The following is a 27809-nucleotide window of genomic DNA, read 5'->3' as shown; positions in this document are numbered from 1 at the left end:
GCTACACGCCGCTTCGCTCCGCTTCCCCGGCGCGCCCGCCTGCGCCCCTGCCGGCTGCGGGCGGCGCTGCCCGGCCCCTGCACGCCGCGAGGGAGCGCGAGGGGCTCGCGGCTGCCGGAGACCTGCTGCCGCGGCCGGGCGGCTCCCACAGCAGCCGGGATTAGCAGCAGCAGCAGCCGGGGGGCCCCCGCCGTTCAGCTTTCAGCGCGGCGGGGCGGAGGGCGGCGCTGCGAGTGCCTGAGCGAGGAGCGGCGAGCAGCTGTGCTGCCCTGCATCCCTCCCCACGCCGCCGCCCGAGCAGCAGCCCCGAGACGCTCGTGCCCCCGCCTCCAAACATGGATTTATTCTTCCTGAGGTTCCTCGCGGTGGCCTGGCTTCCCCTGGAGGCTGCGGCGGAGTTTGACGGAAGGTAAGGCGCGAGAGACCCTCTGGCCAGGGCTCCCGGGGGAGGCAGGTCTGGGGGGAGATGGCCCTGGAGGTTCGGGTTATAACAAAATGTAACGAAAAGCACCTGCACCCCCTGCGCTCAGGCTCGTGGGGGAGAGAGAAGGGTACAAAGCTGACAGCTTGCAGGCACTTGAACTGCGGGGATGTGAGTTGTGTAGTGGAGCTGATCGAGACACCTGTGAAGCCCAAGAGACTAGCCGTTCAGCTCTCCGACCCTTTCTGGCACAGCCAGTCCTGAGCACTTTGCAGAGTCAGAAGTTTTCAGTGGAGAGATCCAAACCTATTTTTTCCCCTCGTGGTGAGTTTGCCTTAGTTCTTTTTCTTAGCGTCCCAACACCGAGTGTCAGGTCATAAACAAGTTAGTCGCATTGTTTGTACCTTCAGTTTAGCAAATGACTGAACAGCCGCAATTGATTGTCCTCTTTTGAAACCTTGACTTACCTAATGGCAGGATTTTATTTCTTCTAAAGAGAAGTCTATGATAGACAAAAGTGAAGAACTGAATAAACTCTTTTTACGTGTGTGGTGGAGGGATGAGATTTACATCTTTTTTTTCTTTCTACCACTAAAAAATTGTGTGGCCACCCCAGATTTAGCTTTTGTGAGTCTCTCCTGCCCTTTTGCACTCATATATATTAGTGTTAAAATAATACTGGAAAGCTATACATATAATATTAGTGTCTTACATGAACATCTCAGCTGTGAAGAGAGATGCATGCTATGACAGGTTTGAACAACTCCAGAGTTCTTTTAACTTTATTATGCAGCTGATACTCCTACAGGCTATCAGTACAGCTGAAAATTCCAACCTGTGTATTATCTATGTATAATTTATCACAACAAGTCCTGGATGATTTGATCCTTTAGAGGATCATTAAAAATGTATGTAGAAGGTCTGACTGATGCAAAGCATTCTCTCTTTTGGAGAGTGGAGTTCAAACTAGGGTCAAAAACAAGTGAAGCCTTGAGGTTTTAGCCTCCAGTGGAACCCTCTCTACATTCTCTCTTCTTCACCACTCTCCAAGCCAAAAAAAAAAAGCACACCTGGCTGTCATAAACTTTACTGTGGTCTTGAAATGAATTAACTGGGAAGACTGAATTGGTTTCTTACTTCTCAAGACTGACAGCTGTGAACTAGCTGAGGCTAGTGAGAAGTAAGGCACCCTCTTGCACATCACCTGGCATAAAGCAATTTAAAGTGGTATGAGGCTTGGTAGCCTGTCTTTCATGGCATCTAAATTATACAAATTTTATTTATACAAAGTGTGTGTGTACACACACATTTTGTATGTATATGTGCCTATAAATTAAGTGTTGTTCTTGTATATATTTTTTGTTACATCATCAAGTGCTTATGGACATATACTGCAAGATTTAAAAAAAAAAAAAAAAAGCTTCCTATAACATACAAACCAAAAGTAGTGCCAAGAGGCATTTAAACAATGTACTGTACTGAAAAAAAATTGCAACTCAAGTTTAAACCTGAATCTAGATAAATGAAATGTGAAAATGAGTGTTGAGGTGAAGGAATGTGTGTAATCAGTATGGTTAAACTGTGTCAAATATGGTGAAATATTTAAACACAAATCAGGGAGTAGTTCATGTATAATGAAAGACTGAATAGGTTTTCAAATGAAAACATTAATTATGCTTTACTATACATGGAAATCAATTAACATGCACATACCAAATATTTATTTTTATAATTAGTTCAAATAGTATTTTTTCTTGCTTTGTTTTACATTGTTATTAAAATGTACTAATTTTATGGCATTGCTTTCTGAATGTTTAAGACTCCAAATGTAACCTATTTCATTTCACAGGGATGAGGCAAAAAAAAAATAATTAAACTCCCCTCTTTCCATTATTGCCTGTTTGCAAGACAGAAACTTGTCTTAATTACTGATATCTAGGACAGGTTTCAAACTTAGCCATTAGTTCAGATTTGTGAAATCAAAGTTGAAACTCTGTTGATGACAGTTTGTTACTTATACATTTTGTAAAATTCAGATATCTAATATTGCTTATGACCATCCTGTGAGTGGCAGCAGTGAGCATGTTACAAAGTATATTAGATGCTGCTATTTCTGGTTTTAAAATGTCTATTTGGTTAACACCCCCCTTCCCCCCCCCCCCCCCACTGTCCAAGTTCTACACTAGGACAGAAATACTACATGCTAATATTAAAGCAGGTATGTTAACCAGAACTTATTTTAAAATAAGTAGCATGGATTTTCTTTAAAAAGGATTTATGAATTGTAGATAAGGGTGTTTTTTGTTTGTTTGTTTGTTTTTAAACTATCTTGTGCAGGTGGCCCAGACAAATAGTCTCCTCTATGGGATTGTGTCGGTTTGGAAGTAGAGTTGATTGCTGCTGGGGCTGGGCCCGTCAGTCATGGGGGCAATGCCAACGTGAGTATCATCACTGCTGGGGCTTTTAGCCACTTAGAAGGGGCTTGTACACAACTATTAATAGTTTTCACATATTCACACACACACACATACACCTCTACCTCGATATAACGCTGTCCTCAGGAGCCAAAAAATCTTACCGCGTTACAGGTGAAACCATGTTATCTCAAACTTGCTTTGATCTGCCAGAGTGTGCAGCCCCGCCCCCCTGGAGCACTGCTTTACCGCGTTATATCAAATTTGTGTTATATTGGGTTGCGTTATATCGGGGAGAGGTGTAATTGCAGGGTTTATGACATAAATGGGGCATATTTAAAGGACACGGTCAGGTTAAGAAAACATATTTTAAGAAGCAATTTGTGTTGTTAATAGCACCATAGATAATTAAAGCTGAAGGAAATATTGAACGTAATTTACTCTTTTGCGGTTAATACTGTTGGTATATTTTTGCATTAAATTTTGTTTAGGCAATGAAAATAGACTGGTCGGTTTCTTTTTTGTTTCTCATCAATTTCAATTTCTGGCTCTCATGCCCTAACAGAGGGCTGCAGTATTTTGGTTTGCAAAAACTGCAGGGAGGAAATATTTACATCCCAGGGAAAACAAACAACCTATTGCTGGAATTTGAACAAAAACATCTTGGAAATGTTCCTTATTGGTGTAAGGTTAAAGCCTTCTTTTATAACCCAATCTATGGGTTTAAATCAACCTGACAGTGTCCTTTTAATAGATCACATATTAATAGAGACATATCTGAATTTTTTTGCATTGTTATAATCCTTGTTATAACTATTGATAATCATATAAATAAGACTTCATTAAATCAATTTTAAAAATAGCATTACACTGGTAACCTGAGCAATACAAAAGTGCTGATTTTTTTCCAGGGTGGGAGAAGGAGATCTCAATTACATTTATAGATTTTCATCCTGAAAACACTTAATATATACTTAACTTGTGAGTAGTTTCCCATAGGTATTTTCAGGATCAGACCTTTGGAAACGTTTGCATTTTGATCCAGAGGCATAAGCTTGCAAAATTAGATGAATTTCTGCTAAACAATATACAAGCAGAGCTAAGAGGTGAACATTGATTACTGCTCATTTTGCAGTGCTGTGAGAGTAAAGCAGCAAGTGAAAGAAAGTGGCAGCGGAGATCCCAATCTAGTCTCTAAGCAAAGGTTTTGGTCAAATCTGTAAATAACAATAATAGTTACCCCTTTATAAAGGGAGAAGGTTAATACAATACAGCATTTAATGGATAATAAAAAGGTGACTAATTAAAAATAGATGTAAAGTGCTGTTGGAATATAACAAGCATGGAATTCTATTTAGCACCGATGGGCCCGCATCATCAGTCCTTTGGATTTTAGAACTGCAGTTTGTAAGAGAAATAGTCATTTACCTGATATAAACATTTGTATAGGGAAGGATTGCACTCAGAGGTAATAGAATCTATGGCTATCTTTTATAACACAAATATACAAATGAAAATCAAACAGAGAGCATGTGTGTCATACTACAAATACTCTTAAGCAGCAAGGCATAAGTGAGTTTTACTATATTTAAATAGTATTTAGTTCTCCTGATTTCCCCTTCCCCAGCTAAATTCTCACTTTTGTTGTGACAATGAACTCAGCTTATCACGGTGGTAACATTCAGATTGAAACCAATCCGTATTTCATATTTGATCTTCAAGTCCCCACCGCTGCCAATTCTGCTTTGATGTGCATCCAGTATTATAGTTTCAGGAAGTGACTGGCTCATAGTTACATATTTTGTGCCATTATCACTAACAGTGGAAAGTGAATTTTTATTGCCCCATAGCAAAAAGTGATGAGCTTAATTCTTTCAGTTTTGTGTACAGTTGGCATGAAAATGTCCCTACAGTTCTAGGAATAAAATGTGATACTGTCTTGAAAGTTAGCGTTGCTGTCATAAAGCAATTAGCAGCTATGAACTGGGAGGGTGAAAGAGTCCCTCATTCTGTCTCTTGGCAGCATGGAAGACATCACATAAACTTTTAAGATTTCTCCCCCTTTTCCCTATGGTCTGTATTCTCTTTAAGTGTGTCTGTTCCATGTTTCAGAATTATGGTACTGTTCTGAATATGTTTCAGACACAATTAACAATTTTCTAACAGAAAATAGAAGAGTATGCCATCTCTAAATCATATTTTCATAATATTTCTTATTTAGTCACAGCAGCTGGTTTTAGTTAACCCATAAATTGTCCTTGAAAATCTGACATTATATATATTTCAAAATCATACTGCTTAGATTTGTTTCAGGCACAGAGTCAAGTCTGAAATTATTCAAGGGCAGGGGTAGGCAACCTATGGCACGTGTGCTGAAGGCGGCACGTGAGCTGATTTTCAGTGGCACTCACGCTGCCTGGGTCCTAGTCACTGGTCCGGGGGGCTCTGCATTTTAATTTAATTTTAAATGAAGCTTCTTAAACATTTTAAAAACTGTATTTACTTTACATACAACAATAGTTTAGTTTATATATTATAGAATTCTAAAAACATTAAAATGTATTACTGGCACGCGAAACCTTAAATTAGAGTGAATAAATTAAGACTCGGCACACCACTTCTGAAAGGTTGCCAACCCCTGTTCAAGGGACTTCCTTTTTTAAAAGGAAGTTAATAATTATCGATGGGCCTCCATTTACTTATTTCTTAATTGACATGTCTAAGTGACTTTGTGGGCATGCTTTCAAGTCTATTTATGAAATTTTGAGAATAGCAAACAAAAGCCCATTTTTCACATATCTTCTGTTTCAAACTCTGTGGAATATTTGGTAATTTATTCCTGATATCACTGCTTTCAACAGGGATAATGGGAAAGTATGTCAAGGCTACAAAATTATTATTGTTACTTATTTAATTACAAGGAGGCATCTAATCCTAATGCTTTTAGAATTCAATCATAGAAACAAAAGGAGTCAGATGCTTCCTACATGTACATTTCATGAACTATGGGGAAAATGATTATATTGTTACAGTTAGGTTTTTCTCATACACACAAGTAACCATATTATTCCAGTCTAAATTTCGTATTAGAATTTTATTTTAGATTAAGGGAAATAACAAAACGAGGAAGAACAAAAGCTAAGTGTTCGTAAGATAGTACATAGTTAGTATTGTCTCTGTAACATGCCACATCGACTATGCTTGACAAAATGGCAGCAGTTCCTACAGACCACCAGTTTTCAATATTTACAGATGTAGTACAAAGAAAACAGTTGCATAGCTAAACCCATCCTTTCTGATGTCATGGTCTCTCTTTGCTGTCTGTTCACATGATGCTACTTATTGCTTTCAGTACTGGATGGTACATCCTTCCCCTTTTACTACTGATTCTGTTTTTGAATGATGTTAAAAGCTCAGGCCATGGCTACACTTGCAGATGTAGAGTGCTTTGGGTTAAACCAGCCTTCGGAGAGCACACCAGGGAAAGCGCTCCAGTCTGTCCACACTGACAGCTGCAAGCGCACTGCGTGGCCACGTTTGCGGCACTGGAAGCAGCATTTGGAGCAGTGCATTATGGGCAGCTATCCCACAGAGCACCTCTTCCCATTCTGGCGCTGTGACTTGTGGGAAGGGGGCATGGGGTGCGGGGCATTCTGGATCCTGTCCCAACGCCCCGTGATGCATCGCTTCGCATCCCAGCAATCCCTGTGTTTCCGTCCACATTTGGCACCATCTTTTAATGGTTTATGTGCAGAGCGCGCTTTGTCTTCCCTTTCGGTCTGTGGGAATGGAGCCCGAACTGCTGCAGAACATGCTGACGAGTCTCGCTAGCGCGTCTCGTTTGGCAGTCGAGTTACTGCATAAGATCCAAAGTGACAGTGAGGAGTCCGATGATATTGAGTCTTGTAACGCATACAACACAAAATTGCTTGTCTCATTCATGGACATGCTCTTCACCGTGGAACGCCGCTTTTGACCTTAGGGAAACAAACATTGAGTGGTGGGATCACATCGTCCTGCAAATCTGAGATGACGATCAGTGGCTGCAGAACTTTCGGATAAGAAAAGCCACATTCATGGGACTGTGTGCTGAGCTCGCCCCCACACTGCGGTGCAAGGACACGAGATTAGAGCTGTCCTGCCCATGGAGAAGCGGGTGGATGGTGCAGTCTGGAAACTGGCAACTCCAGACAGCTACCGATTGGTCGCTGACAGTTTGGAGTGGGAAAGTCGATGGCTGGAATTGTGTTGATGCAAGTTTTCAGGGCCATTAATCACATCCTGCTCAGAAGAACTGTGACACCGGGTAATGTGCATGACATTGTGGCTGGCTTTGAACAAATGGGTTTCCCTAACTGCGGAGGAGCAATAGATGGGACGCATATTCCAATTCTGGCACCAGATCACCTAGCTTCCAAGTACGTTAACCGAAAGGGGTATTTCTCCATGGTTCTCCAGGCGCTTGTGGATCACCGTGGTCATTTCCTTGACATTAACGCAGGCTGGCCCAGAAGGGTGCATGACGCATGCATCTTTCAGAACACTGGCCTGTTCAAGAAGATGCAAGCCGGGACTTTTTTCCCAGACCAGAGGATCACCGTAGGGGAAGTCGAAATGCCTATTGTGATCCTTGGAGACCCTGCTTACCCTTTAATGCTGTGGCTCATGAACCTTTACACAGGGAGCCTGGACAGCATCCAGGAATGGTTCAACTACAGGCTGAGCCGGTGCCGAATGACTGTGGAGTGTGCTTTTGGCCATTTGAAGAGCCGCTGGCACTCTCTTTATGGGAAGCTGGACTTGGCCGAAGACAGCATCCCCGTGGTTATATCCGCATGCTGTACCCTCCATAATATTTGTGAAGGGAAGGGTGAAAGCTTCACTCAGGCATGGGCCTTGGAGGTTCAGCAGGAGGCTGAATTTGCACAGCCAGAGAGCAGGGCTATTAGAGGGGCCCAGCGTGGGGCTGCAAGGATTAGGGATGCCTTGAGGGAGCAATTTGAGGCTGAAAACCACCAGTAATGTCTGGTGCTCTGCATGGGAGTTAAGTGCAGTGGCTGTGTTTGGTACACTGACTTTCAGTGCTTGTTGCTTTCCTGGGCTAAGGTATATTTTGCTTTATGCACTAATAAAGTAAAGGGAGGGTCTTCTCCTACAATGTGGCTTCCACCTGGCCCATACGCAGCTTGCCTGTGTCCAGCAATGGTCCCCCTGCCCCTCACGGCACAGTGGCACGGACATGTTAGCCTGACTGGGACAAGAACCACGCTGGCTCTCCCAATAACCCTGCGCGGGTGCATTGCCCACGTTCTGGCTGAGAGTTTTTGAAGAGATCGCGGATGCCGATTACCGCAATGTGATAGACCACATCAATGCGCTATTCCATATCTAGGCACGCATGCAGCCCTTACCCTCCTCGCCCAAAGAGCCCATACCTAAAAACTTCCTTCCTGAAAAGAGAGCTGCTTACCAGGAACCTCTTCTGTTGTTTGTCCTTCCCCAAGCACCAGACACCCCGACTGGCTGCTTCCTCCTGGCTCAAGAAGAGCTCCTGGCTGCATGCATCTAGGGATTCCAGGGTGTCTCCCCCCACCTCAGCGCCATCACTCGTGCTTTCCTCCTCCTCCTCCTCCTCCCCCCGCCCCCCCCCACTTGCTGTTCTGGGCTTGGATGTGTCCATGGTGGTCGTTGCAGTGGAGGCAGGATTGCCCCCAAGTATCCCGTCCAGCTCTTTGTAGAATTTGCAGGTTGTGGGGCAGCACCGGAGCAGCCGTTTGCCTCGCGGGCTTTGTGGTAGGCATTCCACAGCTCCTTCACTTTAACCCGACACTGCACCTCAGCCCAGTCATGGCCCCTGTCCATCATGGCCCTTGATATGTGCCTGAAGGTATCATCATTCCTACGTCTAGAGTGCAGCTGGGACTGCACAGCTTCCTCCCCCCAAACACTGATGAGGTCCAGCACCTTGCCACTGCTCCATACTGGGGATCACCTGGCACATGGAGGCATGGCCACCTGGAAAGATGTGCTGAGAGCACTCCACGCCTGGTTGAGAAAACGGGAAGGGGATTTTCAAAATTCCCAGGGAATTTAAAGGGTGGGTCTGATGCTTGGTCACTTGAGGCCAGGGCAGCAGAATTCAAAAGTGATGACCAGAGTGGCTAGACCAGGCATTGTGGGACAGTTCCGGAGGCGAATCAGAGCCAATCAGAGCGCAGTGTGGACGGGGAGTGAGGTAGAGCGCTCTTGGCGACCTTATTGCACTATAACGCGCAAGTGTAGCCAAGGCCTCAGAAAAATTGACTGGCTGCAGTTCTGATGCCATTATTTGAGTGGCATTATATTGTAAGGGGCGGTTCTGTTGCAGCAAGCGCATCTATACTAATCCCCACTACATAAATCTTTCATATTTTTTCTGTTTGGATTTTGGAATTTAATAGGGATGACGTCATTCATAGTGACTGTAAGAATATATATTTTTTCAGATTCCCTTTAAAATATTTTGTAGACTAAAATGGGGACAAAAATCCTTCCCTCTTCTCTCTGTTCTGCCATATTTTTTAAAACATAAAACTCCAAATCCATTATTTACAACTTCTTCACTCTCAAGTAGCTGTTCAAAAGAGCTCAAAAATGGATTTCTCAGTGTTCCATGCCCACACTTGAGGCCACATTTTGAAAAGAGCTCAGCGCCTAGCAGCTCCCATTGAGATACTTACGGCCAAATGACTTCCAACATACTGAGCTCTTTTGAAAAACTGGCAATTCCTTTTGGTGCTTAAATGGGAGCCGAACTCTTGTGTGGGACGTGGAGGACATCTGGCTGATTATGGATGCTGAGTCTTTTTGAAAATTCTGTCTGTAGCTCATGATGAGAGGTTAAACTAAATGAAATTGAGTCTTTCTGGTGCAGGAAGCTAAATTGCAAATCTACCCCCAGCTATCCATTTCAAGGTGGTGGTGGTGAATATGAGAGATCAAGCTGGCATAGACACACGACCTGACCCTCCCCCTCCAGATGGGGAGGGGTGACCGATCGATCTGCCCATCCCTGCCCGGCGCTCTCTGCCCTCCATGCCTGGCTGGGTCCTTGGGACAGACCCACCTCTCCCAGTACCTGGCACCGTGTCTTCCCAAGGCAACACTTGGGGGTGGAGAGGGCGCGTGCAGGGTCCCCTCCCCTCCCCACCCCAGATTTCTGCCAGGGTTCACACCAGAATGTGGCCAGCAGCAGCATTTCAGCACTATGTGGGAGGGAAGGGATGGGAGCTGCTTCCAGCCACAGGGGAGGATGAGGGGGGAGAGATGATCTGGCCTGTGTCTTTGCAAAACTTATCTCTTCTCCTTCAAGAGTTGTCCCTGTGGGTGCTCCACTCCAGGTCAAGGTGTGTCCCTGTGCCTTCAATCGGAGATTTTCGCAGCAGTTCTCATACAGGCCATGCACAGGTGGTGCCTGCCTTGCACCCTGTCAGTGCTTGAACAGCACGTGCACGGCCCAGACTCCTCAGTTCCTTCTCTACCATCCCTGTCCAGAGACAGAGTTTAGCAGTCTCACTAGTTTCACTCTTCATAGCCTTTATTTGATACAGTTCTAGTAGTTAATTAGTTCTTGTTACTTATTTAGATAAGTTTTAGTTATTACTTACCTCCTATGAAAAAAAAAATTCTTTACCTCAGAGTTAGACTCCCAATATACCTGGTTCTCCAGGCCTCAAGAGATGTATAATATGCAGAGACGCCATCCCCATCTCTGATGGCCATTCTCAGTGCGTATGATGTTTGGGGGAATCCCATGTACCCCAAAAATGTGTACACTATAGTAAACTTAAAGCCTGGACCTGCAAGGACACTGACCTCAGACCTGCATCGGACCCGGGCCAGCAGTCTGCCTCCCAACAGAATTAAGCGCTGAAATCCTCAAAGATAAAAACCACAACCACAAACAATGATGCCAAGCTACGAGACGAACCAACAGCTCAGCTAGCAGAGGACGTTGCACCTGACACCTCTCCAACTAATAAACACTCATCTTTCTCGCCCAAGGAGGCTATTATGCCTCCGCCACCACCAACAGCTGATGATTTCACACAGTTCCAGGACTTGTTTAAAAGAGTTGCCGGTGAGCTCAAGATCACTTTTGAGGAAGTGTCTGAACACCAACACAAGCTTACCGAAATTTTACAACCCACCACCTCTTCCAAAATAGCATTGCCTATCAACGGGGCCATCATGGAACCAGCTAAAACCGTATGGCAGACCCTGACCACTATACCCCCAACCTGCAGGAAAGTGGACCGCAAATATTACTTCCCCTCCAAAGGTTCCGTGTTTCTCTTTACACACCCGTTGCCCAATTCGTTGGTGGTTGAGGAGGCCAACCAGAAAAATAAACAGCAATATTTCTGGTCTACCCCATCTGATAAGGATAGCAAGAGGATGGACTTATTTGGCTGCAAAGTGTAAGTATTTCCACCTTACAATTTAGGGTGGTGAACTATGTGGCTCTATTAGCAAAGTATGACCACAGGAACTACACTAAATTCATGGAATTTATTAATGACATTCCTGAGGACAAGCGGTGATAATTTAAAGCTGTGGTCTCTGAGGGACAGATGATATCCCATACGGTTCTTCATGCCGCCCTTGATGCTGCTGACACAGCTGCCAGATCCACCACCACAGCCATTGTCATGCGGTGAGCCTCATGATTCGGTTCCTCTTCCATCCCATGGGAGATACAGAATGCTGTTGAATATCTTCCTTTCGATGGCGAGAAACTATTTGCAGCAAAAACGAAGAACTCAACAATGACGCCCCCTCCCCACCATCCACAGCGTCTCAACCCCCTCCACCGAACAAGCAGATCTGAAGCTTTGGTCAAGGGTATAGAAAACCTCCCACCCACTCCAGCGCCTACTGCAACCATCCATCCTTTTGGACACCATCTGCTTCCATTCCTCACCAACTGGGAAGCTATCACTATGGCAAATGGGTCCTAGAAATCATCCCATCAGGCTATATCATTCCCTTCCTCGCCATACCTCCCCACTCCCTCTCCCCGTCCCTCTTCAGGAACCCCTCTCACGAACACTTGCTCCGTCAAGAGGTGCACCATCTTCTACAACTAGGAGCAGTGGAGTGGGTACCCACTCAATGCTGAGGGAAGGGATTTTATTCCCGCTATTTCTTGACCAAAAAGAAAAGTGGGGGGATGGCGACCTAGTCTTGATCTTCAACAATTAAACTGGTTAATCAAGAAACAAAAACTCAGGATGGTTATACTGTCAACAATCATTCCGACGTTGGAGCAGGGAGATTGAGGAATCTTTTTTTTTTTTTTTCTTATATGGATGACTGTCTCCTGAAGTCTCTCACATTGTCGGAAGCTATTCGAGTGACCTACACAACCATAAATTGTTTCCACAGCCTTGGCCTGCAAATAAACATAAACACATCTACTTTACATCCTACCCAGCAACTAAACTTCATAGAAGCCCAACTCAATTCCACCACAGGTCTCACATCACTTCTAAAGGACAGATTTCACACACTGAGCAACCTCATTGTGAGGGTACAGAGCAGCCCACAGGTCACTGCCTACAACTTTTAGGCCACATGGCCGCATGCAGATTCGTTGTCGTGAACGCACGCCTGTGCATTCGATGCTTACAGGGCTGGCTAGCCAGTCTACAAACCCAACATGCACAGACTAAGCAGACTTATGCCCTCAAAAGTCAAAGATTTGCTCATATGGTGGACCCTTCCTTTCTACCTGTGTTTTGGGGTCCCCTACCATTAGGATCCTCCCTCCATTATCATCATGACAGATGCATCCCTCACTAACTGGGGAGCACACATGGACCATCTCACGACTCATGGCCTCTGGTCTTCTACAGAAACCATGCTTCATATAAACCTCCTAGAGCTCCGAGATGTCCGCAATGCCTGCCCCCATTTTCTTCCCCTCATCAAGAACCACAAGATCAGAGTCATGACAGACAACATCTAATGTCTGTTTTACATAAACAGACAAGGGGGAGCTCAGTCCCACTCTCTGTGCAACCGAGGCTATAAAACTTTGGAACAAGTGCCTCCAACACAATATTCATATCTCAGTCTCGCGCCTCCCAGGTTCTCAGAACACTATGCTGAACATTCTAATGATACTCCCAAATCCTCTTTCCAAAACTGGCACGTTCTTTAAGGGATGCTACAACACCTGAAATAATTGAAAGAGCTCCCAAGCATTTTGGATTATGCCTCTGTTGTTTTCCCAGAATCAGTTTGTGAACACCAGTGGAAATTTACATAATGCCTATTGCTGTGGTATCTAAGTGCTGCACAAAATTAAAGCCCCGTTCATGTGTGTGGTTTTTTTTCCCCCTCACTTCCTGTCTTCCTCCAGAGTATTTTGTTTACATGGTACTTTTTTTTCTAAATAAATTGTATGCATTTTTACATATGTGCCTGCATGCAGTGAATGCACTTTAAAAGCATGTATGAATAACTGTTACAAGACAAGCCTGTCACTTGATTAGCTTAAGATAACTAACTGATGAATCAGCTAGGGTTCAATGGTTCCCTCAGTTGTTGTAGTGCAAAGGGGACCTTCTATGTGGAAAACTCCTGTTTTGTAACCAGCTTTGTGATGGACACGCTGTCCATTCCCAAGGCCACCTCCATGGGTCTGGAATGTGCAGTTGGGTATGGGATGAGCCAAGATAGGAAAGATTTGGGCATGCGTCATCCCACCCACTTCACTCTGTGTGTCACACGCGCACACACGCCAGCAGAAAAGCTAGTGGAAAGTTAATGCAGCCTCAGACTGCTGTAATTGTTGAGCCTCCATATCTATGATGGGAAATTCCTGGGCAGATGGAGATTCCTGAGGCAACAGCAGCTCAAGGGAATCCTGGCAGCCTATCTCCAATGGAGCTTCACTGCCAGTGGTCTGATGGGGCAGAGTCCCAGAGCTGGTAATGAGCCTCTTTATGACCAGCCCTTGCCTCTGTATATTCTAGGATATCCACAGAGCTTGAGGGCAGTCCTCGGGTGGGAGAAACTGCCCTCCTCTGATGGAATGGTTCAGAGAATATCCTATGAAGGTACAGTAGTTGTCTTCTCACCAGGGTTGCCTCCCCTGGATATTTCTATATGAGAGGGCAATCCAGGCCTAAACTTGCAAATGTCTCTGTTGGGCCAGATGTTGGTATAAATCAGCAAAGCTCCACTGAAGTCCGTGAAGCTGTGCTGATTTACACTAACTGAGGATCTGGCTCAACCATGCTGAGAAATATGTTAACCAGCTAGATGACGTGTATAAACAATGCATCCAACGTTACTGTATACTGAAGAGGATTATTCTGGGGTTTAGCATAACAGCTAGCTCAGGTACAGGATGAAAAAGATATTGTTTCAATGCAGTGCCTTATAAATGAAATTATATGGCCCATGAAACTCTTTTGATTTTTTTCAGCATGAGTGTGGCAGTTCTGTACCTACCAACAATTCAGTGTGGTTTGTTTCAGGGTACTCCCCCATTACTTTATCTAAGCAATAATCTGAGTTCATCATCGGAACAGTGTTTCTTTGTTTGATTTATTGGTCCATTTGATTGAATTATTCACTTCTATGTTGCTAAACAAGAACCAAGATTCTATTTAGATTACAAATGTTTCTGTGGTTCTTTCAATGGCCATACAAGATTGTTTCTGTATGTCCATATATTTCTTATGTAAGCTGCACCTGCTTTGGACTTGCCCGCATGCCTATTTGCAGCTCAGTTGTATGCCAGTTTTACAAAGTTAAGCTACACTAAACATTCATGCTGTGCATTGCCCAGAGAACATTTGTCTTCCATTTTAAAGTGTCTGAAATTGTAGCTGAAGTATAACAGCCAAGATATAAATGTATTTTAGTAAATAAGGTTTTGAGAATGAGAGACTTTATTAAGATAAAGTAGAAACTAAAATGTAAATCTTTTGAAAAAATAGCTATAAAAATCAATTTGAAGTTTCATTTTGAATGCAGATTGGACAACTCCTTTGCTAGGGACAGTAGTAAGAAGAAGTCTTCTTCCTACATTCAAATATGTGCAAATATGAAGGCTAAATCCTCAGCTGAAATAAATTGGTAGGTATTCTGTCAGCTCCTCAGCTGGTATGAACTGATACCAATTTATACCACCTGAGGATTTGGCCATTTGTCTTCAAATATATAATGCTATTGGACAGAAAGGTAGAAGTGGCATATCAGTAGGAAGTGTTTAACCGAAATTCCTAGAGTAGATTTTATTTTTTTAATAGTGACATAATTTATGCCCATCAGCCATCCAACAATGGAACTCTCCTTAGCAATAACAAAGTCTCTGTGAGATGTCCTGAGAAGTCTTTAATTAAATGATAGGTGTACTTAAAATAGCATCTATCAATCATCTTCCACCATTAAGGTAACTGAGCATCTTATAAAGAGATCTTAACAAAAATAGGCCAATGATCAAATTTCCTACCATCTTCCAGTGAAGTAATTGTGATTGTTTTAATGGCATAGGTGCAGGGCAGTCAAAGGAATTAATTCAATATTCATCCCATTGGTAAAAGTACTGTATAAGACTACACAAACCAGCCTCAGTCATGCAGAAGTGGCTTGGTAGTTTTAGCCAAACATAGTAAAATGCAGAGCTTTTATATTACTGATACCAAGGAGTGGGGCTTTCACAAGTATACACAGAGGGTGCTAGAAATGCAGATGTAACCAAGTGCTTTGCTGGAAATTTTGCATGATGCTGCCTTCTCACAATAGCTGCGAAGAAACTATATGGTAGATGCTGCTGCTGCTGCTGCTCTGTCTTTATGAGATAAAATAAATATTTTTCTAAATGGTGTAATATATTGATAAACATTTTAAAGAGAACTGCAAACACAAGGGTTTATACTCTCATTGATGCCTGCATGGAGGTTTTTTGTAGCTCTCATTAGCATTGATGGGAGTTACCCATATAAATCCCTTCATGCATTGATGTGAGAATAGGCCTCATTGTTTAGGATTCCTGTTTTCTGGGCATAACAATGCTTTAAATGGAAATGCAATTCTGTATGGTCTAAGATTCACTTATCTCAACTAAAAGCAAAACCGTGCTTTGTGTCACTAACGAGCCTTGGAAATACTGGGTTGAGACAAATTGGCTGTTTCCTAGAGGGCCCATTAAAATCAATAGGATTTTTGCCATTGACTTCAATGACTGCAGGATTGGGGTCTAATTTAATCCAGTATTATTCGCTAGACTGCACATATGTATAAAATAGATATATATCAATATATTGCATATCTATTTTATGTAAAGGAACAGAAGTTTTTTGTGCATCTTCAAATATTCTAAAAAATAATAGACATTTGTATACAGAACTGCACTACTGCTTTAACATTGCTATGTAAAAATACTGTGGTTTTGCTATTTTTATTCAGTTACATTTTTCAGTTCAAAAGCATGTTGTTTTAAAATATCAGAAAATATTTTAAGTGGTGTTAAAGAAACAGTATCCTCCTCCTCTCAGATTGCACCCATTCCACCCTTCAAATACAAGAATTTTTTAATCTAGCTTTTTTCAGTAATGTGGTTTGGCTATTTAGATTTTTCTCTTGTAGCACTTAAATGTTACACTTAGGGCCTGTTCCAAAGTTGATGGAAATCCTTCCACTGACTTGAATGGGCTTTGGAACAGAACTTTAGGGACTTAGTCTTCTTTTTCTCCCCTGTTCTACACTGATGTAACTAGTGTAAGTGAAATCAGAATCACATCCTGTGATGCTAGAAAACCAAGAACTGTAAGTTTCAGGCTCTTATAGTAAAATCACATAACGTCCCAATCAGTGCTACTTAACGTAACTGACAGTCCATTTTATTCGCAATTATTTGAACTGGGAAACACAAATCTGGTGTTTGCATTTTATTTTGCTTTCGGTTATTTGATTACATATGTTAGTAAGAGTAGAAAAGGTTGCTAAGTATTAGCTTTAATTTAGATGACAATCAAAATTGAAACACTGTAAAGATGACCAGCAATTTATATGCCAGCATCTTTATTGGTGACAACAGTTCCGGTACATAAAGTGCACATTTTTTTAATTACAGAAAAGTTAGTATCCAGATGCTAACTCTTTATGTTGGCTATATGGGAAAATCTATATGAGCTTGTATATTTAAATGACAGGATACTGTCTCTTTAAGAAAACCGTGTTTATGTTCTGTTATTGAAAACATTGAACTTGAACCCTGAAATAAGATAATTTTTACAGCTGGGGGAAGTGGCTATTATTCTTTACCAAGCTCATTGACTGACTGAATAAGAATAGCATAACATCATTAATTGTAATCACTTTTGTATCACATAATGTATTTGTTACATTTCAGAACAAAATAGTAAGGTGTTTCCATTTTTAAATATGTTCCAGAATTTTTTTTATTTCAGAGAAGCATTGACTGTTAAATGTGTGTAAGTCTCCAGGAATGTAGCAAGTTGATAAAAACCCAAGCCAAGTCCATCTTCCTTACAGGGGAAAAAAAAAAAAGCTGGAATTTCTTTTTTTGGACATTTGTTTTGCAGCTTTCTACGTCTTAAGGCAGAGAATAGCCAGAATAAGGTGCCAGCTCAAAGGTTAGCTGAACATATTTCTTGAAATAATTTTGGCAAGCCTATGTCTTGGTGGCATGGTCTCAAAATCAGAAGTTTACATGAGAAGTATAAAGAAACTTTAATAGATATTAATTTTAAAATTTATTTATTTTGATGGGGTGGGAGGAAATTTATAGAGAGATGACTGTTTTAACTGCAAATCTAATGACTGATGTAAATTTAATATTTAAATAATCATGGGCTTTTGTTCAAGGTCCAAGCAATGTTTTTCCTGTCTGGAAATCTAATGTACTTTCAATGCCACATTTACAACCAGATGAATTCAAGAGGCCTGATTCTGCTCTCACCTACATCACTGTGAATAAGGAGTAACTTCACTGAAGCCAATGGGTGTTAAATTTGTGTAAATCAGATCCAAGTTCTCTAGTGCAACCAAACATGATGGTACTCACGCTAACCTGCCTTTATCAGGAATTTAAAATTCAGTGATTATTGAATCTGTGAAAAATTCAGGTAACAAATATTTCAAAACAAACATTTGTGTTGGTGAAGAGCACTTGTATAAAATATTGTTGTGAAGTGACTACAGCCACTTAACATGTAAACTGCAAAATTTGCCCCAAAATTAAATAAATAGATGATTACTTTTTCGGGGGGAAATTTTCACTTGGTTTCTAAGGAAAACACTTAAACACATACTTAACTTCAACCGCATGCTTAAGTCCCATTGATTTCAGTGGGGACATTAGCATGTGCTTAAAGTTAAGTATGCGCCTAAGTGCTTTGCTGAACAGGGATTGGGGTCTGAATTTACATGTGCATTGTAGGACCCTGCAAATAGCTATAATCAAGCAAAGAGTTTATTACCACAGCTAGTCGCATTGTTCGCCATATATAATCTTGATGTGCAATTGCCACGTGTATGTGCAAACTGAATAGTCCTGAGTTACTTGTACAAATGTAGTAGTTGTGCATCTAACATTAGAGACTCAGGCCTTGGCTACACTTGCAAATTTGCAGCGCTGCAGCAGGGTGTGAAAACACACCCTCTCCGGCGCTGCAAAGCGCCAATGTGGTCAAAGCCCCAGCACTGGGAGCGCGGCTCCCAGCGCTGTACGTTATTCCCCACAGGGAGGTGGAGTACGGACAGCGCTGCGCTCTCCCAGCGCTGGCGCTTTGACTACACTTAGCGCTGAAGTGCAAGTGTAGCCAAAGCCTTATGCTTAACTTTAATGTTGACATTGTGCCTCCTGAATGCTATAGGTAAGTGTAAATGGTTTTTGAAAGATGTTTTGAATGAGTCTTTAGAAAAAGCATGCATATATATGTAATATTTTATATAATATGTATTAAGGAGCCAGTGGGTGGGGCCAGAGGGCGGAGAGGAGGCCTTGGCTGGCTGGGTGGAGCAAGTGGTGGGCAGGGGAGAGCCGGTGGGGTCTCGGGGTGCAGTGCAAGTGGAGTCGGAGTCTCTTCTGAGCATGGGCCCAGCTCCATGGCGCCACTGGTGCCATTGTAATCCCGGTACTGCCTAGAAATTGTATGTTTGTACGTCTAATTCTGTTATTTAGAAAATAACATTATTCTGTAGTGAGTAATTCTGTACTGTATGTTATGGTTATAGTATATTGGAAACGTATTCCTTGGGTAAGACATTTTTATAATCCAATCTGTTGTATAGTAGGTTAGACATTATTTTATATACATTTGGGCAGTAAAAGTAAGAGCTGATCTGGTCCATTTTTATAAGGTAGATTAACTAGGTCAAAATTCATGTGGATAAAGCAAATTGCTAAAGTTTTATTGAGTGTGTAAAAAAAAAAAAATGTAATGTTGTTTGTACCTGTAAATATGCTAGGAAGGTGATGGGGGCATAGTTTCCAGGCTTCAGGGAGAAGACATTGGTGGTTTTTAGAGAGAGATAAGGAGTCATTAACCAGAGGGAATAGTCAGTTGGTCACAGCGTAACAGGGATCCTGTTTCAAGGTTCCTGTATGTGAATACGTTTGTTTCCCTCAATGTAGAAGTCTGGCATTGGGGGAACGCAGGGAATGGGCAGGAGAAGGAGATTCAGGGGAAGCATTGGGAAGTATGTGGAGGATTTGAAGATTAGGAGAGAGATTTTGTTCTGTATTCTGAAGTGAACAGGCATCCAATACAGGTATCTGAGACTGAGTGATGTGTTACTGTCTCCAGGCAGGTGCATATGTGAGCAGCTGCATTTGGACAAATTGAACTTAAAAAAATTGCATTTTAGGGGGACCATAAAGGAGTAATATAAAGTTCATATTACTTAGGAAGAGCAGTTGAAAGCAGAGCAGTTTTGGCAGAAGAATGGTCAAGACAGTTTTTTTGATGTAGGTGATCTGGGAAAGGTAGAAAACAAGTTAGTTCAAGGTCAAGTTGAACATTTGACTTCTGAAGATTTGAGGTGAAGTTCAGATTTAAATTGAGGAGGCGGAGAGCAGGTGGCAATATGGATAGAACATCTTGTGGATATAATATATGAAGGAAGTTCTACCGAACAAGATAAGCCAAAGACACACAAACCGAGAAAAGGGAGAAAACAGTGAAGAGTAATATAGATTGAGTATATTCTGCATTGAAGTGATATTCAAGGATGAATTAAAAAAGAAGTAGCTGGAGACATTCAAAAAAGATCCCAGGATGCTTGGGGACACCTTAGTAGAAAAATCTGGAATTTCTATTGTCTGTCACAATATCCATCTCCTACTCCTGGGGGAATTCTGCACGACTGCATGTGTGCAGAATTCATCTCTCCCTCCCTCACCCCCAATTTCTTTGCTTCCCCACAGAAAAATGACTTTCTGATGGGCAACCAAAGGGAAGCCACAAGAGTGGTCACACTCACCTTCCCGGCAGTGTGGGTGTGTTGTTTCAGGCACTTGGAGGAGCTGTTGGAGAGATAAATCACCATGGGTTGGGGTGGGCTGGGGACACCCTGGCCGGTGCTTCCTACCCTGCAGTGGGCTCGACTGCTAGTCCTGGCTGGGCAGGGGAGGATGGGTCTTCTTCCTCTGCAGGGAGTGGTTGGGGGCCAGATTAGACCCACACCTGGAAACCTCCCCTGGCTGCAGGAAGCTCCGCCTCCCCTCACTTCCTGCCCCTATCGCTCCTCAGCAATGGGGGAAGGGCTCACTGTATGGGAGCTGCTCTCCCATCTCCCCCGTGCAGCTGGATCCCCCCATACAGAGAAACCCCGCCCTGAGCACTCTGCACCAGAACCCCCACCCTGCCAAGCCTCACCTCCTGCATCCGGAAACCCTCTGGACCCAGACCCCACGAGCCACACTCCCCCTGCATCCGGACACTGGTTGAGCCCCTCTCCCCTGCATGCAAAACCCCCTGCACCCAAGCCTCCCTCCCCCATTGAGTCTCACTCCCCCTGCATCTGGACCCCCACCCGGCATCTGGATAACTCCCCACTGAGCCCCCAAAACTTGAACCCTCACTCTGGTAAGCCCCATCTGCCCTGCACCTGGACCACCCCGATGATCCCTCCACACTTGGACTCCCACCCGTGAGCCCCAGCACCTGGACCCTCCCCAACCAAGCCTCCCTCTCTCAGCACTGGCCCCCCTGCTGAGCCCCCAAATCCCCTGCTGAACCCCATCCCTCCACACCCAGACACCCCTCCCACCCCCGCTGAGCCCCAACCACCTTCACCTGGGCCTCGCTGCAGAGTCTCATTCCTCTGCACCCGGAACCCCACAACAAGCCCTGGTTCATCCAGATCCCTCCTGTACCTGGACCCCACACCAAGCCACCTGCACCCAGATTGCCCCACACAGAACTCTCTCACCCCATACCGGGATTCCCCCACACTAAGCCCCTCCACATTTGGATCCTGTTGGGCTGAGCCTGCCTGCGCTACACTTGGGGCCAGGGCTTGGCATGCATGTGAGACTGTCCCTCTCGCTATCTTGGTGAGCATGGCATGGAGGTGCAGGGCCCTGGGGTGTTTCTGGAGCAGGCCTGGCCCTTGTACTGTGTCAGGGTCAGGTGCGGCCTCACTTCTGAGTCCGTGTTCCAAGGAGCTGGGGTGGGGAGGCTGCAGGGTGATCTCCCACCTCCATGCAGCCAGTGGCCTGTGCTCCCCACTGCCATGCTGGAGCTTCCACATTTATTTATTGACAAATAAAATATACAGAATTTTAAAATGTTGTGTGCAGAATTTTTAATTCTTTGGCACAGAATTCTCTCAGGAGTAATCTGTCTTGGAGGCTAGTTTAGAAGCTAATTCTGTGTGACTGCAAAAACTGGTTTGCCTGAGCCTATTCTAGAATAGTCATGTGAATTCTTGTTCCACAAGCATTTTGTGAAATCATTATGAGAACCTGTTGACATTTTTAAACAAACACTTATACATGGATCTTTGGTCAAGTTAAAAGGGACAGTTAGTGCCATGCCTATTTTCAGCTGTAGTATCTGGCTAGTCAATCACTGACAGGATTATTTTCACTGCAAAATGGATTGATTCAGCTGTCCAAGATTTTTTCAGCCAAATGCAAACAGGTTCAATGAATAAAGCTCAAAATGGAGATGATAAAGTTTCTTACCAAATGTGTGCAAATAATATATCCTTGCTTGTATTTTACTACCTGTTGGGATGTCGGTTTCAAAACATGCAGAGAAGGAATTTTGGGGGAAGCAATTGATATTGAAATTTATAGTAATAGCAACAGCTACAAAATAGAAATCTTATTAAGGAATCAGTCTACATTATAAAAGTGTATTTTGTAGATGCTTTTGACTTTATGGAACAAAATTACTCTTTGGACTGAAATTTCTCATGCTGCTTTTCCACACAAAGGTGATTATAAAACATTGTTATGATTCCATATGGCAGCTTGTGAAGGCTGTGGCCCTTTGGAATTCTCTTTCTCCCTCTGTAACAGCCTGAATTTGTCAGCCTTCAGGTTGTGCTGCAAAGTCCACCTTTTCTCCTTGCCTTATGCAGAAATATGTGTTGAACAGTGGTGGAAATGCTATAAACTGTATGCACAGCATGGCTGAGTTACAGCTGCTGTGAGACTTCCTCTGAAATCTTTACTTTTGTGTGTTCACGTTCTTAATCAAAACATCATATTGAATTTCAGCTATCAAGCACAACTGTATGTGTCTTAAAATACACAAAATATGTGCTAATAAACAGAGTTCTTCATGCATAGTGTTTAATGTCAAATATGGATTTCCAAACACTTGTTTCATATGTGGAGTAATGCATCATCCTTAGTTTGTCTTGAGCATGAATGTATCAGTTTTGGGTTTTTAGCAGTTAAAAGCGGATTTGATTTAATAACAGAACCTGCATTCCATATTTAATGTCTGACTTTCATCTTACAAATAATTATTTTGGCAGTGTTTTTTTTTTTTCATTTAAGTGTAATGACATAGTATATGCCTTCTGTTTTCTATGCTATGACCACATTCCAGTGCAATATCAGCTGCTTGGTTGACTGACAAGATCAATATCCAGGGGCGGCTCCAGGCCCCAGCACCCCAAGCGCGTGCTTGGGGTGGCATGCCACGGGGGGCGCTGTGCCGGTTGCCAGGAGGGCGGCAGGCAGGGTGCCTTCGGCGGCATGCCTGCGGAGGGTCCGCTGGTCCCGCAGCTCCGGTGGACCTCCTGCAGGCGTGCCTGTGGAGGGTCCGCCGGTCCCGCGGCTCCACCGACGCCGCGGGACCAGTGGACCCTCCACAGGCACGCCTGCGGCAGGTCCACCGGAGCCGCGGGACTGGCGACCGGCAGAGCGCCCCTCGCGGCATGACGCCGTGCTTGGGGCGGCGAAATGTCTAGAGCCGCCCCTGTCAATATCTTTCATTGTTATTGTTTGCAGTGTTGTAGTTGTGTTGGTTCCAGGATATGAGAGACTCAAGGTGGGTGAGGTAATGTCTTTTATTCGACCAACTTCTGTGAAAGGTAATCACTCTGATTACCTTTCCGATCTGAAGAAGAGCTCTGTGGAGCTTGAAAACTTGTCTCTTTCACCAACAGAAATTGTTCCAGTAAAAGATATTACCTCACCCTCCTTTCCTCTCAAGCAGGATCAAAGCAAACAACCACATGAAAACGGCAGCATTGGATGATAAAGTTACAGGACCTCTTATCTGAGGTCTTGTCTACACAGGGATAATTAGTAAAGTTCATCCAAATAAACTTAGGGTGTGAATTTAAAGTAGATTAGTTAAACTGCATTAAGCCCCAGTGTTGGCTTTCTCATCCAGAATTAAAGTGGCCTTAATTCCGTTTATCTTAGTTCACTTCAGAATGCAGGCTAACTAATCCAGTGGCTCCCAAACTTTCCAGGTTACTGTACTCTTTTGGGAGTCTTGCGAACCCTCAAATTTCACCTCACTTAAAAACTACTTGCTTACAAAATCAGACATAAAAATGTCACAGCGCACTATTTCTGAAATTGCTTACCTTCTCATTTTTACTATATAATAATTAAATCAATTGGAATATACGGTAAATATTGTACTTACATTTCAGTGTATAGTACATAGATCAGTATGAAGAAGTCATTCTCCGTACGAAATTTTAGTTTATACTGACTTTGCTGGTGCTTTTTATGTAGCCTGTTGTAAAACTAGGCAAAGAGCTAGATGAGTTGATGTTCTCCTGGTTGAGAACCACTGAACTAATCCACTTTAAAAATTCAATCGAATTAACTTTCCTGAGTGTCCCCGTGTAGACAAATACTAAGAATCAAATATTCCTTCACTAAAATATGTAAACATTTTCATGTTTGAGTTTTAACAAAGATAAAAGCCTGATTCATCTCTCACTTAGAGTAGTGTAACTCTACTGAATTCGTTTGTCATCTGGTGGGCCATATCCTGAGCTGGTGTAAATTGTCAGAGATCCAATAATGGAGGTCTGACAACTTACACCAGCTAAGGATATGGCCATAGTGCTTAACATATATCTTTTAAAAAAATTATCTAGAAATATCCTTCTTCAGTGCATGAATCTTCTTTCAAGATCCATTGAAATCTAATGTAAAACCTGTTTGCAGATTTTTCTATTGATACTATATTAGTATATCATCTCTTTCTTTTATTATTAAAATTTGCATTAAAATGGGATCTTGGTTGCTTAGTAGTTGTCCACTCATATTGCTCAGCTGAAGGCACTGACCCAGTCCTGCTCCCATTAAAGTCACTTTTCCCATTGATTCTAATGGGAGGAAGATTGATCCCACAGGCCCTTTTGCTTCTTCACCATCACCCTTTGTTACTGGCACAAAATGATTGTGATATCACAAACAGATGGTTATGGTGAGCAACTAGAAAGTAGAAGTATAAAGCAACAAAGATCCTGTTTTCATGCAAATGTCCTTGTTAATTTAAAAAAAAATAAAAAGGGAACCAAAATGAGAAAATAAATGTGATGCCAGCAGAATTGTTTCTCAGTGGAATATTTTTTATTTTTCCATGAGGTCTCAACTACTCTTTAATCAAAACATACTTTCCATCAGTTCCCTAAGTAAGGCAACACTTTAAACAAAAATTGGCTAGGCAGATAATTGCCTTGGGAATTTTAGAGAATTCACTTTAGGAATGTATCATGCTTCCAGGGCCGGTGCAAGGATGTTTCGCGCCCTAGGCGAAACTTCCACCTTGCGCTCTCCCCTCTGTGCCCCTGCCCTGAGGCGCCCCCTTCCCCCCCACCCCCCCACGGCAGCTCCCTATCCCCCACCCTCAGCCCTGAGGCACCCCCCACCGCCCCAGCTCACCCCTGCTCCGTGCACGAGCATGAGCACCCCATGGCTGCTTCACTTCTCCCTCCTCCCAGGCTTGCGGTGCCTAAGCTGATTGGCGCTGCAAGCCTGGGAGGCGGGAGAAGTGAAGCAGCCATGGCATGCTCAGGGAGGAGGTGGGGCAGGGGTAAGCTGGGGCGGGGAGTTCCCCTGCGTGCTGTGCCCCCCCCGCACTTGCTGCAGGCGGCCCTCCCCGCGCTCCCCTGCCTCAGCTCCCTCCGCCTAAATGCCGGCGGCAAGCCGAAGATCCGGCTGCCGCAGTTGCTGCCGAAGAAAATGGCGCCTCCCAAATCCTAGTGCCCTAGGCCAGGGGTCCCCAACCCCCGGTCCGCGGCCTGGTACCGGTCCGCGGCCTCTTACAAACCGGGCCACGAACCGACCCAGTGGACCTCCCGCAGGCGTGCCTGCGGGAGGTCTACCCGAGCCGCGGGACGAGCGCTCCCTCCGCAGTCATGCCTGCGGGAGGTCTGCTGCTCCCGGGGCTCCGGTGGCCCACCCGCAGGCATGACTGCGGACGGTTCGCTGGTCGCGCGGCTCAGCTGGACCGCCCGCAGGCATGCCTGCGGGAGGTCCACCGGCTCCGGTTGAGCTGCCGCAGGCATGCCTGCGGCGGTCCAGCTGAGCCGCGGGACGAGCGCTCCCTCCGCAGCCATGACCGGTCCCTGGTCCTGAAAAGGTTGGGGACCCCTGCCCTAGGCGACTGCCTAGGTCGCCTAAATGGCTGCACCGGCCCTGCATGCTTCCTTTAAGGTTTGCTGGTTCACGGATGGTATGTTATTCTCTCTCTCATTTGGTGTACATGTTTCAACATCATCATAACAATAAGTATTTTTAAACAGGAAAAAAGCGATTTAATTGAAAGATGTTGACCTAGACTAGCGTGACCAGACATCCTGATATTAGGGGCTTTGTCTTGTTATAGGCAACTATACCCCACCCAACCCCTCCAGCCGCTCAAAAAAAAGGTACCTGGATTTTTCACACTTCCTATCTGGTCACCCTGTCCTAGACTACAAAACAATCTAATTTCTATAACTGTATTCTTTTGGATACTCTTTGGAGGAAAATATCTTGCATTTTACCAACAGTGACCCCTACGCCTTTCAAATAAAGTGGCAACTAAAAAAAACATTGCTACTGATTTGGCAGCAAGTCGGTTACCAATCTGCCAGAGAAACCTATTAAGTGTAATGTTCTGTATCAGAAACAAATCTTAAATTGAAAGAATGTTGATCAAGGTCTTATTGCCCTCTCTGGAATGGAGAAGAAACGTCACGGGCCAGATAATGGTGGTTGTTTTTTTTCTTTCTTCATTTTAAACCAAACCTGTTTCCAGGTGGTAGAGTACAAGCATTACTTGTGATTTATGGATGCAGGTAGAACAAACTCTTTCCACCCTAAATTGCTTTAGTGGGTGCAATTGTGTAAACTGCAAATTCTGTCATCTTTTAATCAGATGGCACGGGATCAGTGGCACAGGTGCAGCAAACAGAGCTGTAAACAGAGGAGACTGAGTGGGGGTTCTGTTGGAGGAGAAGGGAGGAATAAGTCCCTGGTCTTTAGGGGCAGTGAGTGAGGTTTTTGTGGGTGTGATGTGTTTTTTCTGGTTTGTGTGGTTTTTTTTCCCCTTTGTTCAGTTTGTAGATGCTGGTAGGGGGCAGTGGTCTGTGAGAGAAGCAGAGTCCTGATTGAGGGTGGGTCTTCCCTGATATAGGGTGGGCCTATAAAGGCAACCAAACAGGCTGCTAGTGGTAAAGGTGCAGCAAACAGAGCTGTGAACAAGGGAGTTTGTAAGCAGAGTTTGGGGTGGAGGTGCAGTGGTTTTGTTTTGTTTTGGGGTGTGGTTGGGTTTTCCCCTCCCACACAACTCTTGACAGGAATTTATGGCGGGAAGGCTAATGACAGGTACAGAGGCAGCAGTGGTAGTGACCAAAGCCATGGAAGAGACAATGAAGATGACCAGATGTGGAAGCTGTGGGATGTACGTGATCCTAGAGCGGAAAAGAGCTTTGTATGAAGTGTAGCCTGCTAGAGAAGATCTGAGGCTTGAAGATGCAGGTGGAAATTATGGTTGCTCGAACCCCCTTCAAAACTCAGATGATGGAGCAAAGGCAAGAGGAGGCTGAAGGGAAAAGTCAAGACCTGCAGATGCAAGCTGGACTGAAGAACTCAGAGGGGAGACTGCTGGGTGAGGACAGTGGTCAGTGGTAGCATGTGACCAGGCAGAGGAAAAGATCGGCTGGTGAAGGAGAAATAGAGCTCAGGAACAGGTTTGCTGAGTTGGAAAATGAAGAAGGAGCACAGCAGGCTGTAACTGAAGGAGGGAAGGGCAAGGAAGAAGAGAAGATCGGTTAGTCCTGTAAGAAAAGAAAAGCTGATGAAGATACCCAGAGTTCAGAGCCCCAGGAGGATACAGGATGACTTGCAGAAGATTACAAGGGAGAATAAAAGAGGATTGGCAGCCAGAAAATCACATCACCCCCAGGAAAAAACAGGTCTACGTGATTGGGGACTCCCTATTAAGAAGAACAGAAAGAGCTGACCTGGAGAACAG

General features: G+C 44.0%; 1 protein-coding gene across 4 annotated transcripts in view; it reads left to right on the top strand.

Moving 5' to 3' along the window:
* Positions 1 to 220: 220 nt before the first annotated feature.
* NPNT (nephronectin) overlaps positions 221 to 27809 on the top strand; it is a 77166-nt gene continuing 49577 nt past the window's right edge. The window contains exons 1-3 of one of the 4 annotated variants that reach the window (XM_045018670.1): positions 221 to 409; positions 2759 to 2859; positions 17439 to 17489. In XM_045018670.1, the coding sequence (XP_044874605.1) occupies positions 336 to 409; positions 2759 to 2859; positions 17439 to 17489 (226 nt within the window). In that variant the 5' untranslated portion in view covers positions 221 to 335. The remainder of the gene's footprint in view (positions 410 to 2758; positions 2860 to 17438; positions 17490 to 27809) is intronic. The other 3 variants (XM_045018672.1, XM_045018671.1, XM_045018673.1) reach the window with 3 other exon arrangements.

This window comes from Mauremys mutica, chromosome 5 (genome assembly GCF_020497125.1).
Source record: "Mauremys mutica isolate MM-2020 ecotype Southern chromosome 5, ASM2049712v1, whole genome shotgun sequence".
Classification (NCBI taxonomy): Eukaryota; Metazoa; Chordata; order Testudines; family Geoemydidae; genus Mauremys; species Mauremys mutica.
Note: the sequence above shows the minus strand (reverse complement) of the source record. Positions and strands in the feature narration are given on the sequence as shown.